The sequence below is a fragment of the Rhipicephalus microplus genome, chromosome X, assembly GCF_043290135.1.
Source record: "Rhipicephalus microplus isolate Deutch F79 chromosome X, USDA_Rmic, whole genome shotgun sequence".
NCBI classification, from domain to species: domain Eukaryota; kingdom Metazoa; phylum Arthropoda; class Arachnida; order Ixodida; family Ixodidae; genus Rhipicephalus; species Rhipicephalus microplus.
In genome coordinates this window covers 137,238,965-137,251,836 of record NC_134710.1, presented here as the reverse complement: position 1 = coordinate 137,251,836, position 12,872 = coordinate 137,238,965, and the positions used below count along the sequence as shown (strand labels likewise).

General features: G+C 46.7%; 1 protein-coding gene across 4 annotated transcripts in view; it reads left to right on the top strand.

Annotated features, from left to right (window-relative positions):
* Positions 1–12,872, top strand: part of LOC119176528 (uncharacterized) — a 63,672-nt gene that overhangs the window by 32,436 nt on the left and 18,364 nt on the right. For 2 of the 4 annotated variants that reach the window (XM_037427866.2, XM_037427868.2), the window contains 2 exons: positions 12,167–12,245; positions 12,528–12,649. In XM_037427866.2, the coding sequence (XP_037283763.1) occupies positions 12,167–12,245; positions 12,528–12,649 (201 nt within the window). Of the gene's footprint in view, positions 1–12,166; positions 12,246–12,524; positions 12,650–12,872 lie in introns of all 4 variants that reach the window. The other 2 variants (XM_037427865.2, XM_037427867.2) reach the window with 1 other exon arrangement.

Below are 12,872 nucleotides of genomic sequence, written 5' to 3'. Positions count from 1 at the left end.
TCCATGCAAATATTAAAACGACGCAAGAAAAATTGTATCATCAGCCGAAACAAGACTGAGGTCATTTGTGTTTCGCTGCCCCTGCAAGCACATATTTCTTTCTGCACGGTATTTCCGTCTCAACAGTCGCGTCTTGTGAATTGATGTTTCGTTGCCATCTTTCTACCATTTGAGGGAAAGAAGAAGAAAAAACAAGCTATTTCGCTACACTGATGGCACTCATTTACGTCATGCTTAGTCGGTGACCTTTTGTATGCCACAGGGAGACCGAAAAATTCAACGCGTCCGTACAAACAGAAAAGTACCCAAGGGCGCCGTAATGCAATGAGGCGAAAGCGGCTGGAAGCGTGACACTGTCATACGGTACCGTATTTGCGTACCGTATTTTGTAACTCGCCTAAACTCTCTATTATTTCACTTCTGTGACTGTTTTGTCAGTAACAGTGCGCTCGATTCTAGCACTACAACTCGTGGGCTTTTTAATTCTAGCGAAATATAATGGCACTTTTCGGGCAGCTGTTTACGCAAAAGAAAAAAAAATAGAACGATTTTTATGTACCGATATCATTAAAATTTTCAACGTGTCCACAATTGATATATATCAGAGAAGTTATGGTTAATAAAAAAGCGGTTGCAGAGTTTAGGTGCCATGCAGATGTACTTGCGCATGTTTTTTTCGTCTTTTTTTATTAATTCGCGAGTGAATTCAGTTGGGTGAGAGAGTGTGTTACGGATATAAAGTTAGCTTTTCTGCAATGCAGGTTGAACAACTAATTGCCGATTGTCATATAGTGCAAATGGTCTGTTCAAGCGTGGTTTGCTTGCGCAATTACGTGGAAAGTGTAGAGTTGCCTCTTTTGATATAAACACTCATGATAGAGAAGCCCCAGCACGTTCAATTGGGACCGCGTCTCCGCTTGAAGCGCGGCAGGTGCCACCATTACTTGTTTAAGTATGCAGTGCAGAGAAGCGCACTTGCGAATTACGAAAAGGGTCCAGTGTGTTTTCTCCTCGTCCCTTGCAAGATACATGCATCAGTTTTATGTTCGAGGGAGGACGGCGTTCTTCTCATGCTTGCAGCTTTGCTTTTGTCGACGAACCCCACCACAATAATGTTCGACTGGTCCTAAATATGTGGATGAGTCGAATTACGCGTCGTCATTGGGGTACCGTAGGGGCGTCCCGTGTTTTGCAGTATCGTGCTTCGCCGTTGCCATCTCCTTAGTTCTCCTCCGCTCGTCGACCAAATAGAAGTGGTGAGCAAAAAACTCCGTCGCCCAGCTCGACGGGTTCCGAAGAGGACTGTTTCTGCTCGCACTGGCGCATTGCTCGGGCCACTGCTGGTAGCAGCAGGGGAGATTTTTGTACTTCACTCCTTTTTTATTCTGTGTAGCGCCCGGAAGGCGGCGCGCGTGTCGAGGCGGCCGCCTTGAGGGGCGCCGCCGATGCGCGGCGGGCGGCCAGGATGAAAGGGCCCCTCTGGTTGCGCTGTGCCGCCGCCTGGGGCTTCGACTCGTCCTTGTGTGCGCCCCCTTCTCTATTCTGTGCGTGTGTGAAAAGGGAGGGGCTCCTTCTGGCCGGGCACCCCCCCCCCCCTCCTCGCATTGTGCATTTTCCTGCTGTAATACACAGGGAAGGCCTTAATTTCGCCCGTGCCCTGTAATTTCGAACGGGCCCTGCATGACGAGCTGATGAGGTCGCTGCTCACGACCGCCGGATTTTGGACGGCCCTTTGTGCCGCTCGCGCGGCTTCCACCCCTATTTCCAGCGCTGCCGCTATACCAGCTTTCGTTACTTCTCTCGAGCTGCGACAAGCGGCGGGCGACACACACGCGGGCGCCGCTGCTTTCGCTGGCAGCAGCCTGCAGGTGGCCAAGCCTCAAAAGGACCGCCCTGGGGCCATCGGCTGATTTCCTATATACGCGCGTCCAGAGTTCCGGCGTTTGCCGAGCAGTGTTCCGTGACTCGGTGCACGCGGTCACCTCTGCGTGGGAGCCGTTTAGAAGTGCACTGTGCAGCTTCACAGTCGTTTCTGAAAGCACCCGTTTCACTCCCTTGAACCGCGCATGCTTTAGCGCAAACTCTTTTAAGTGAACACTGCGGCACTGCTGATACCCCGATAAGTCAGTCTATGCGTGTCCGCAGTCCCGGGGCGCATTCCTAGCTGTCGGTAGCGCCGTACGCTGTGAAACAGTTGGAGGCGTTTCCAGCAGACAGCTTTCTTTTCGAAACCGCAGTCTCGATGCAAAGTAGATATGGACGCACTGGCAGTCGCGTCGTGTGAGGTCCGTGGTCGTAAACAGCGCCGACAGAAGCTGGATATCCCGTGTTTCTGCTTTTGTCCCACCGGGGAGTGGGCGACGGTCATGTCAAAAGGTCAGGAACTTCGGGTGTGGCCCTTGGGGCACCCGAGCTCGCCCTGCGCAACCTGACTTGAAGAACGGCTATTTGGACTAGTCGGTTAAATTTCATTATAAAAGGGTTGCAGTGCAAGCACAAAAGTGCTGGAAGTGAACGGGAGGCGAAGAACGGAAGGCAAAGAGGGACAGCACGAGCGCTTGACTTCCGTTCCTCGCCCTCCGTTCGCTTCCAGCACTTTTGTGCTTGCGCTGCAACCCGTATTACAATGCAACATGCCTTCGTGAAGATTGCAGCGCGGCTTGAGGACCATTTCAGGCGTGAACATGCGCACGCACAAACCGAAAATGAAACTGGATGCCTGATCGATCGGTGCGTTTCACTTACTGGTGTAAAACGATTCATGTCGGAGCGTAGCGCGAAGAATACGAGACACAGTAGAACACGAAGGGCAGCGCCCGTGGGCGTCGGCAAGATTTTCTCGTGGAGGCCCGTGCAAAGCCGTGTTAAATCGTGCCCGGGGGCAGGGCTGGGCAGTATTGGGATAGTATTTCAGATATAGTTTTAGCATGTGCATTTCTGTACCGAGGTACATATGAAAAATGTAATTGTAATTCAGTAGTGATTGATTAATTGATTGATATGTGGCGTTTAACGTCCCAAAACCACCATATGATTATGAGAGACGCCTTAGTGGAGGGCTCCGGAAATTTCCACCACCTGGGGTTCTTTAACGTGCACCCAAATCTGAGCGCACGGGCCTACATTTCCGCCTCCATCGGAAATGAGTACCTTAGCGACTAGACCACCGCGGCGGGGCCCATAGAGGACTAAGGACACGGCTGATGATATCTGGGGTTTTACAACCACGATATTATGAGGAAGTGAAGGGCTCCGGAATGTTCGCTGACATTGCACTGTACACGGGCCTCTACCATATCGCCTCCATCTAAATGCGACCGCCGGGATCGAACCCGCAACCTTCGGGTCAGCAACCAGGCGCGTTAACAACTGATACACCGTGGCGGCCAGAGGACACGCGTATCTCGTTCCATTTTTCGTGAGAAATGAATCAAGGCGCGTTTCGAGTGCTTCCGAGGGGCGAATGAAATCTTTTTTTTTTTTTTTTCCTGTTTTTGTGCCAAGACAACCGAAAGCGCGCGCCGCTGCTCGGTGACATGGGGCCGCGATGCTCTTTCCTCAAGCACAGGAAGGATGGAAAACGAAAGAGAGGAAAGACAGGGATGTTAACCAGTTTAGCATAACAGGTATGCAATCCTGTACTGCGGCAAAGCCTTCTGTATTTTATCCGTGCCAGCCAGATGCGCCCGGTCCAGCTGTTCACCACCCTTAATCTAGCCCTTTCCCACTCTCTCCCATCGCCTAGCCTTCGGCTGTGCTTTGCAGTCATGGGGGAAAGTGGCCTCTCATGCACTGCCTCATGACATAAATCATAAGTAATTTTTGTTCAGTTGTGTACAGATCCGTGGGGCGGCGTCTTGCATTCCTCGTATTCACAAAATTGGCAGTCACGCTGGCTCTGTGAAATATACGGTGTTTTGAGATAGCGTGTCGCTATTCGTGGCGCTATACGGGCAATGGATGGGCAAGCGTCACTGCAATGTTTCTGCATGCGCTGCTCTGTGACGCGGCGGCGTTGTCTTGAGCCAGAAAGAAGCAGCATGAAGGGGCGAATATGACAGACGCATGATATTGGTGTGGGGAACGCATATATCGCATCTTCAGGGGAAAAGAGCTCAGACGCAGTCTGACGCGAGACGCGCGACCCCGCGTGCATTTGCACTGGCATTGAAATAAAGGAGGTGTTGACTGGGGGAAGGTATGGGGAAATTAAAAGAAGAGTGAATAAAGGGAGAAAGGGTGGGAAGCACACATACACACACATAACGTCACCACGCTGAACAGCAGTGTTGTGCAGTGTATGGTATCGTTAATAGTATACAGTCGCTCGTGTAAGTCTGTCGTCCTTATGATTCTTAGCAATGCCTTTGTCGCTTGAATTCTCGATGACTTTGCAGAATACTATTAGAGAATATAGTCCCTAGTGTCATTGTTCAGTTGTCAAGACAAGCGAGAGCGCATGAGAGGGATCGTCCCTGCACAGCGTAGCGAGGGCAGTCGAAGATGATATGCTGCAATAGAGAAAGAGAGAGAAATGGAGAGGAAGGGCAGGGAAGTTAACCAAGCTTGGCTCGGTTGGCTACAATGTCTCCTTTGTGCCGCAGGCATTGCAAAGAGCGTTGTCGGCCATTCCTATTAGAAACGAATATGACTTCGTGAAAGCCACTCTTAGCCATAAGCGCCATAGCAGAGTGGCCTCTCTTCGGTTGAGGTCCTGTTGGTATTTGAAATCGCCGCAACGCATTTAGGTGGTGTTGCCGATAGTTTTGGCTTCTTAATGTAGTCAGTGTTGAGTGTGAAATATCCCTTGTGATACTTCGAAGAATCACAGCATCATCAGACCTTGAAATGGGTATAGCCTCTATACCTTGCCGCCTTGTAGGCACAGAATAGTCCACATGTGGTAAAGCGCTGATGCTGCTGATGGCAGAATCACAGAAGCAAGTTTTGTCGGCGTCTGAGAGTCGTTGGCGTTCAAGGCCAGTGGAGAACGCCTAGTTTATTGGGGTGGCAAGCCCCAAAATTGCCTCAGAAATGGTTCGTGGCCGCAGCCATTTCCTTGAGTGTAAATTCATTAGATTGAGCGGCAATCCATTTCTCAATTGCAACTGATACCGGAAATTATGTAATTATTACCCTTAATGTGCTTTGTAAGTCCCCCCACCCCCCCTTACACACACGGTATGCTTTAATGGCGCTGAGCATACTGCAACGAACAAAAATAAACTGTGAAGTTCAATGCTGTGCAACTCTGTTTATAACATTACGTTTCACTAATTAGTCAGGGGAATACCACCCCCCCCCAAAAAAAAGTATTCCTGTATCTGTATTACTGTATTCCGGAACACTTTTGGTCACCCTTTGCAAAAGTATCCCCGAAATATCCCGTTCCGTCAACAGGAAATGTATTTCACTATCTGTAATGCAGGCTTCCAACTGATGCATTTCGATATCTGTATTCCGGAATACTTTTCCAAGTACCTCTGCCCAGCCCTGGACGGGGGGAGTGGAACGCCGTTGTAGCTTGGGTAGGACAAGTGCAAGTTTGGCTTGAGGAGGCCAAGTGTAATTTATAGGGATTGCACCCAGCTGGCGACGCTAATGACAGCGCCTATCCTGTGTATTTTTTACAGTCTCGTTTTCGTCGCGCTACTCTTCGATATGAATCTATACCAACTCGCCTAGTACTCTACGCTACTTCAGTGACAGAATTATTTTGTTGTTTTAGCTTTTTTTAGGGGGGGGGGGGGGTGCAAGAGTGCAACAGCTGCTCCAATTGCACCAATTTGATACGATTTTCAATTTTCTCGCCGAGCTGAGACAAAACCATGAAATTCGCTGAAATTGCGCCACGCCGTGCCATAATGCCTGACCAGCCGCAAAATTTTCTCTGTTGCGCTAGTTTCCGCGAGAAATTGAGGCCACTTTGGCCATCAAGGGTTTGCGTAATCAATCAATCCAATGCATATGTGCAGACCCCAATCCTAAACTATACCTAAATAGTCATAAATAGCGATCATACCACAACCACGGCTGGGGTAATTTACAGGTGAGTACACTCGCGAGACGTGATCGGCCAGATAAAAAAAATAATAAAATACAATGCCACGCACTTGTTGACCGCTGTGGATACTTGGGAGGGAGGGGTATTTTGCAAGTGTGGAGGTGGTTTGAAGGAACAGAAAAAGGCAAAACTGTTGGCATGAGAGGAGACGCGAGCTTGCGCAGTCGGGACGTCGGTGACACCACCGACGCTGGATTTGCGAGTAGGTGAGACTATAAAATGCTCCACATCAAAGAAAAAAAGAAGGGGGGTGTATCGCTTTGAAAATTTCTTGACCTCTGTCCCATGCAAAACGATCCTTAAGCCACCTTCACAGCACTACTCTAGTGCCCTGTGGAAAAGCGTCATAATATTTAGATGTTTTTGGCATTTTCACAAGACACTGTTCATTTTGTTCCTCAATTACTCATGCGTGTATACGCCACATAATTATGAGTACTAGTGTGGCCCCTGATATCTAAAAACCTTACTGTCCAATCTTTTGGAGCAGTGTATGACATTTCTGCAACCCTAAACAAATAAACAAAGCTCTGCATGAGTTTTTTTTTTTTTTTCCCACGACCACCACTTGCTAGTTTCAGGAATTTCCCAAATTTCAAGGTTACCACCTCGGCAAAGTCACATTTGAATTCACAGAGTCTGTCATAGGGTTTGACAGGCGCACCATAGAGAAACAGAGTAAATTTACTGATTCTCTATGGGCGCACCACCACACCAGTAAATGTCGTGTTATAATGTGACTGCGACCTGTACTTGGAGGTCAGCAGAGTGTCAGGCTGGTCCGATCACTGCCAAAATGAAATCGTCACACTTTCACATGCTTTCTCGTAGCAGCATATACAATCCTGACGTCAATGATACCATGTAATCATCATCATCATCATCATCATCATCAGCCTGACTACGTCCACTGCAGGACAAAGGCCTCTCCCATGTTCCGCCAGTTAACCCGGTCCTGTGCTTGCTGCTGCCAATTTATACCCGCAAACTTCTTAATCTCATCTGCCCACCTAACCTTCTGTCTCCCCCTAACCCGCTTCCCTTCTCTGGGAATCCAGTCAGTTACCCTTAATGACCAGCGGTTATCCTGTCTACGCGCTACATGCCCTGCCCATGTCCATTTCTTCTTCTTGATTTCAGCTATGATATCCTTAACCCCCGTTCGTTCCCTAATCCACTCTGCTCTCTTCTTGTCTCTTAAGGTTACACCTACCATTTTTCTTTCCATTGCTCGCTGCGTCGTCCTCAATTTAAGCTGAACCCTCTTTGTAAGTCTCCAGGTTTCTGCTCCGTAGCCAAGTACCGGCAAGATACAGCTGTTATATACCTTCCTCTTGAGGGATAGTGGCAAACTACCTGTCATAATTTGAGAGTGCTTGCCAAATGTGCTCCACCCCATTCTTATTCTTCTAGTTACTTCAGTCTCGTGGTTCGGCTCTGCGGTTATTACCTGCCCTAAGTAGACATAGTCTTTTACAACTTCAAGTGCACTATTACCTATCTCGAAGCGCTGCTCCTTGCCGAGGTTGTTGTACATTACTTTCGTTTTCTGCAGATTAATTTTAAGACCCACCTTTCTGCTCTCCTTGTCTAGCTCCGTAATCATGAGTTGCAATTCGTCCCCCGAGTTACTCAGCAATGCAATGTCATCGGCAAAGCGCAGGTTACTAAGGTATTCTCCATTGACTCTTATCCCTAACTGTTCCCATTCTAGGCTTCTGAAAACCTCCTGTAAGCACGCGGTAAATAGCATTGGGGAAATTGTGTCCCCCTGCCTTACACCCTTCTTGATTGGTATTCTGTTGCTTTCTTTATGAAGCACTATGGTAGCAGTTGATCCCCTGTAGATTTCTTCCAGAATGTTTATATATACTTCATCTACGCCCTGATTCCGCAGTGTTTGCATGACGGCTGATATTTCTACTGAATCAAACGCTTTCTCGTAATCTATGAAGGCTATGTATAGGGGTTGGTTATACTCTGAGCATTTCTCTATTACCTGATTGATAGTATGAATGTGGTCAATTGTTGAGTAGCCTGTTCGAAATCCTGCTTGTTCCTTTGGTTGATTGAATTCTAATGTTTTCTTTACTCTGTTAGCAATTACCTTTGTAAATAGCTTGTATACTACAGAGAGCAAGCTGATCGGCCTGTAATTCTTCAAGTCCTTGTCATCTCCTTTCTTATGTATTAAGATGATGTTAGCGTTCTTCCAAGACTCTGGTACTCTTCCCGTCAGGAGACACCTCGTAAACAGGGTGGCTAGTTTTTCTAACACAATCTGTCCTCCATCTTTCAGCAGATCTGATGTTACCTGATCCTCACCAGCAGCTTTGCCCCTTTGCATGCTCTCCAAAGCTTTCCTGACTTCTTCTATCATTACTGGTGGGGTGTAATCTGGGTTACTGCTAGTTCTTATAGTATTAAGGCCGTGGTTGTCACGGCTACTGTACAGATCTCTGTAAAACTCCTCTGCTATTTTAACTATCCTATCCATATTGGTAGTTATTTTGCCTTCTTTGTCCCTTAGTGCATACATCCGACTTTTGCCTATCCCAAGTTTCCTCTTCAATGCTTTGACACTTCCTCCGTTTTTCAGAGCGTGTTCAATTCTCTCCATGTTATACCTTCTTACATCGCATACCTTACGTCTATTAATCAACTTCGAAAGCTCTGCCAGTTCTATTTTGTCTGTTGTACTTGACACTTTCATGATTTGACGCTTCTTAATTAGGTTCTTCGTTTCCTGGGAAAGCTTGCCAGTGTCCTGTCTAACTACCCTGCCTCCAACTTCCACTGCACACTCCGTAATGATACTCGTTAGATTATCATTCATTGTATCTACGCTAAGGTTCGCTTCCTCACTAAGAGCCGAGTACCTGTTCTGCAGCGACACTCTGAATTCCTGTACTTTCCCTCTCAGTGCTAGCTGATTGATTGGCTTCTTGCGTATCAGTTTCTGTCGTTCCTTCTTCAAGTCTAGGCGAATTCGAGACCGTACTATTCTATGGTCACTGCATCGTACCTTGCCAATCACTTCCACATCCTGCACGATTCCAGGTTGTGCACTCATTATAAAGTCTATTTCGTTCTTATTTTCGCCATTAGGGCTCCTCCATGTCCACTTGCGGTTTTCTCGTTTTCGGTAGAAGGTATTCAAAATCCGTAAATTATTGCGTTCTGCGAATTCTACTAGTAGCTCTCCTCTGGCGTTTCTAGTACCGATGCCATAATCTCCTACTGCCTGGTCTCCAGCCTGCTTCTTCCCTACCTTTGCATTAAAGTCGCCCATCACTATAGTATACTGTGTTTTTACCTTACTCATTGCCGATTCCACGTCTTCATAGAAGCTTTCAACTGAAGCGTCATCATGGCTGGATGTAGGCGCGTAAGCCTGTACTACCTTCATCTTGTATCTTTTATTCAGTTTAATTACGATACCTACCACCCTTTCATTATTGCTATAGTATTCCTCTATGTTGCCAGCTATGTTTCTGTGAATTAGGAACCCCACTCCCAGTTCTCTTCTGTCTGCCAAGCCCCTGTAGCAAAGGACGTGCCCATTCTGTAGCACCGTATAGGCCTCATCTGTCCTCCTAACCTCACTGAGCCCTATTATATCCCATTTAACACCCTCTAGCTCCTCGAATAGTACAGCTAGACTTCCCTCACTAGATAAGGTTCTAGCATTAAACGTTGCCAAGTTCAGGTTCCAATGGCGGCCTGTCCGGATCCAGAGATTCTTAGCACCCTCTGCTGCGTTGCAGATCTGACCGCCGCCATGGTCAGTTGCTTCGCAGCTGCTGGGGACTGAGGGCCGTGAGTTATTTGACGTAAGCATGTGGGAGGTAGTGGCCAGATACTGCACCAGGGTGGCCAATCCTTCTCTGGTGAGGGAGTGCATTCTCGGCGGTGTTTGCCGGTGAGGCCGCACCCCAGGCCTCTTAATGCAGTTCCATCAACACGCGGATTTTTTTTTTTTTTTTTTTTAAATCCGGTTGGGAACTGCGCGGTACCGGGATTTGAACCACGGACCTCTTGCATGCGAGGCGGATGCTCTAACCACTACGCCATCGCCGCAACCCCCATGTAATACAAGCTATTATACTTAGGATGACTACAAGTTGGGCATGTTGGTAAAGGTTCGCTAGTAAGCGCTTGTCTGTGTCCTCTCTGAGTGTGTGTATTTTTGCGCTTGTTTCATCATGAAGCTATTATACTCTTGAAAATATTTTGTATCTTTTCTGAATGTAACCCTTGTTTTTTATGCTGCACCTAATTTGCACTTTCGTGATGAGAAATGTATGTTTTATTTTTCTTTGTAACCTGCTCCACATTTAGATTTTCGTGCTCAAATGTAACATTTTCCTGCTCCAGAAATTGCTTCCAATTCTATTTCAGCTGTTGCACTCTTCATGCGTTTGCTTCTAGACGACTTGGAGGCGAAACCAATCTTCATTTTTTTTTTTCAGTTGATGTATTTATTCTTCCCCACCCACTCGGAATGCTTTATGCACCTAACATGGCTTTGACCTGCCGCTGGAATCAGAGGCATACTTGACGTGGTGTTGAAGGGCCTCCGTGATCGGCAGATCGGTCAAGAAGGCAGTGCGAAACCATCACACCATGTGATAACGTCATAATGCTGCGTCATGATCACGTCTCAGATTTTGGTGATCTTTAATGTTTTGATGACATCATACGGTGATGTCTTCAGGTGATGGTGATGTTTTGTGTCACTAGGTCGACGCCACCGACACGGGCTGCCGCCGCCAGTCGATTTTCGTGTTTGATGAGACATATAAGTCTCTTGCCTTAATAAAGAAAAGGTGTAATACTTGTGACATTTAACTACAGTACTGTATAGGCCAGGATTCACACTTCCTGGCCTGCACATGACTGTCTTCATTCCATTTTTTTTTTCTTAAAGGGGAACTCTGGTGCATTTTTGACCATAGTGAGATAATGCTGCTTTCAAGTAGTATTGACAGTCCTGTAAAAGCTAAAGTGGTTCATTTTGCCTAGGCACTCGTCAAAAAGTTTAATTAGGCAACAAACAGTGAGTCAAAACAGAAACCGAAACAGAGCTGCTCCATTGTGCATGGTGGCTATCGGATGACGTCACCAGATTCGCTGCACCCCGCCAAGGCTGGCCAGAGTGTAAACAGAGCGCGAAAAGCAAGTTGGCGATGTCATCCGACCCGGAATCGAGCTGTGATAGCTCATCTGAACTTATTAGTGACAAGTTTAACGATGATTGCAGCTGCTATCTGAGTACGGAAGCATGGCTTTTTGCTTGAGACCCATTGGCGCTTGAAGCATCTGACATGCCTCGAATCGATTTCCTCGTTGCTCGATATTGTTTGACCCGACGTCAACGACGACTAACACGCAGTATACAGCTGACAAAACTGAATTGTGCTTGCGTTGTCATTGCCTCGTACAAGAAAGCCCGCGCTGCATCCGTCTGCTTGGAAAGGCAGGGTTTTCGAAGAAGAGTAGGCCCTGACGTTGTGGCCTGCGTTTACAAGTTTGATTCAAAGATCGGCTACAAATTTTAAAACTCGTTTTCAAAAAACCAAGTGACTTAATGTTGTATAATTTGGCACATATCACCGCGGCACTGACAAAAACACATGTTTTATTGAAATCGGCTAATATCGAAAAAACGCCGGAGTTCCCCTTTAATAAGTATGTTCATGAGCTACACATACAGACGTGACTGGTCTCAAGCATTTTTTTTTTTTTCTCGGGGCACCTCGTGTGCTCACCATATCTGTTGAAACAGAACCGTGGAACAAAACCTATATTTGAAATTGGCGCTGAGGTTCTGGCCATTCTGGCGATTGCTATGAATGTGTCTCTCGAATCGAATCCGGTAACCAAATTGCCGTGAGAAATGACCCATATATGAGATATTGCAAAGTCCTTTCTTTTTGAATGGCACTGTTAGCTGAAATTTTGTTTCAAGCCCCCCCCCCCCCCCCCCCCCGACATACTAAATAATTGTATGTTGGCACTTTCCAGAGATTGAAATTGTCTTGCATTTGTCTTAACTGACAGTAGACATTACATTTTCTTTTATGCTCACTTTTCTTCTAGGAGCTGTCTCTGTCACTTTGTGATGATGAGAGCTGCAAACCAAATGACAGATTCGAGGAAGAGAAATGCTTGCACCATGGTGAGTTCCTTGGAAAGTAGTACTCTTCGATAGCACGTGCAACATATGTCACAATGGTATTATAAAACGCGATAGATATGGTAGGCAGATGTAAGACCAAAGTCTTATTTTTGTTAAATCTGCTAACACATGACTGCTTGTAAGAAAGCTTGAATGCTTGGCTAGAATTGGCTTAGGGTAGTAAATAAGTTGGTGGAATCATTATTCTACTTTTTTATCACATTTCCTGATGGCACTTCTATACTAGGTACCCATTCTTCTTTCTCTGTGGTTTTCCAGAAGGCAGTACAGGCAGCACAGACAAGGTGACTACACCATCATTGACTGAGGATGACGAGCGACCAGAAAAAGCTGAGGAAGAGAGAAGTGAGAAGGAGGAAAGAGGAGAAAGTCTAAGTGCAACGGTTAGTTCTGGCCACTTGGGTATTATCTTAGTCTGTGACATAAGGGCATTCCTGCATAAGGTTTTTTTCTTTGTCGTTTTTTTGCATGGCCCCACTTACCTTCTTTTTTTTTTTCTAACAATGATCAGCTTCATGATTACCATGCTAAGCTAAACTTGGTATGTGCGTGAAAAAATATTAAAAAAATCTAGTAATGCAGCCTCTGCAAAATGCACGCCAGGTG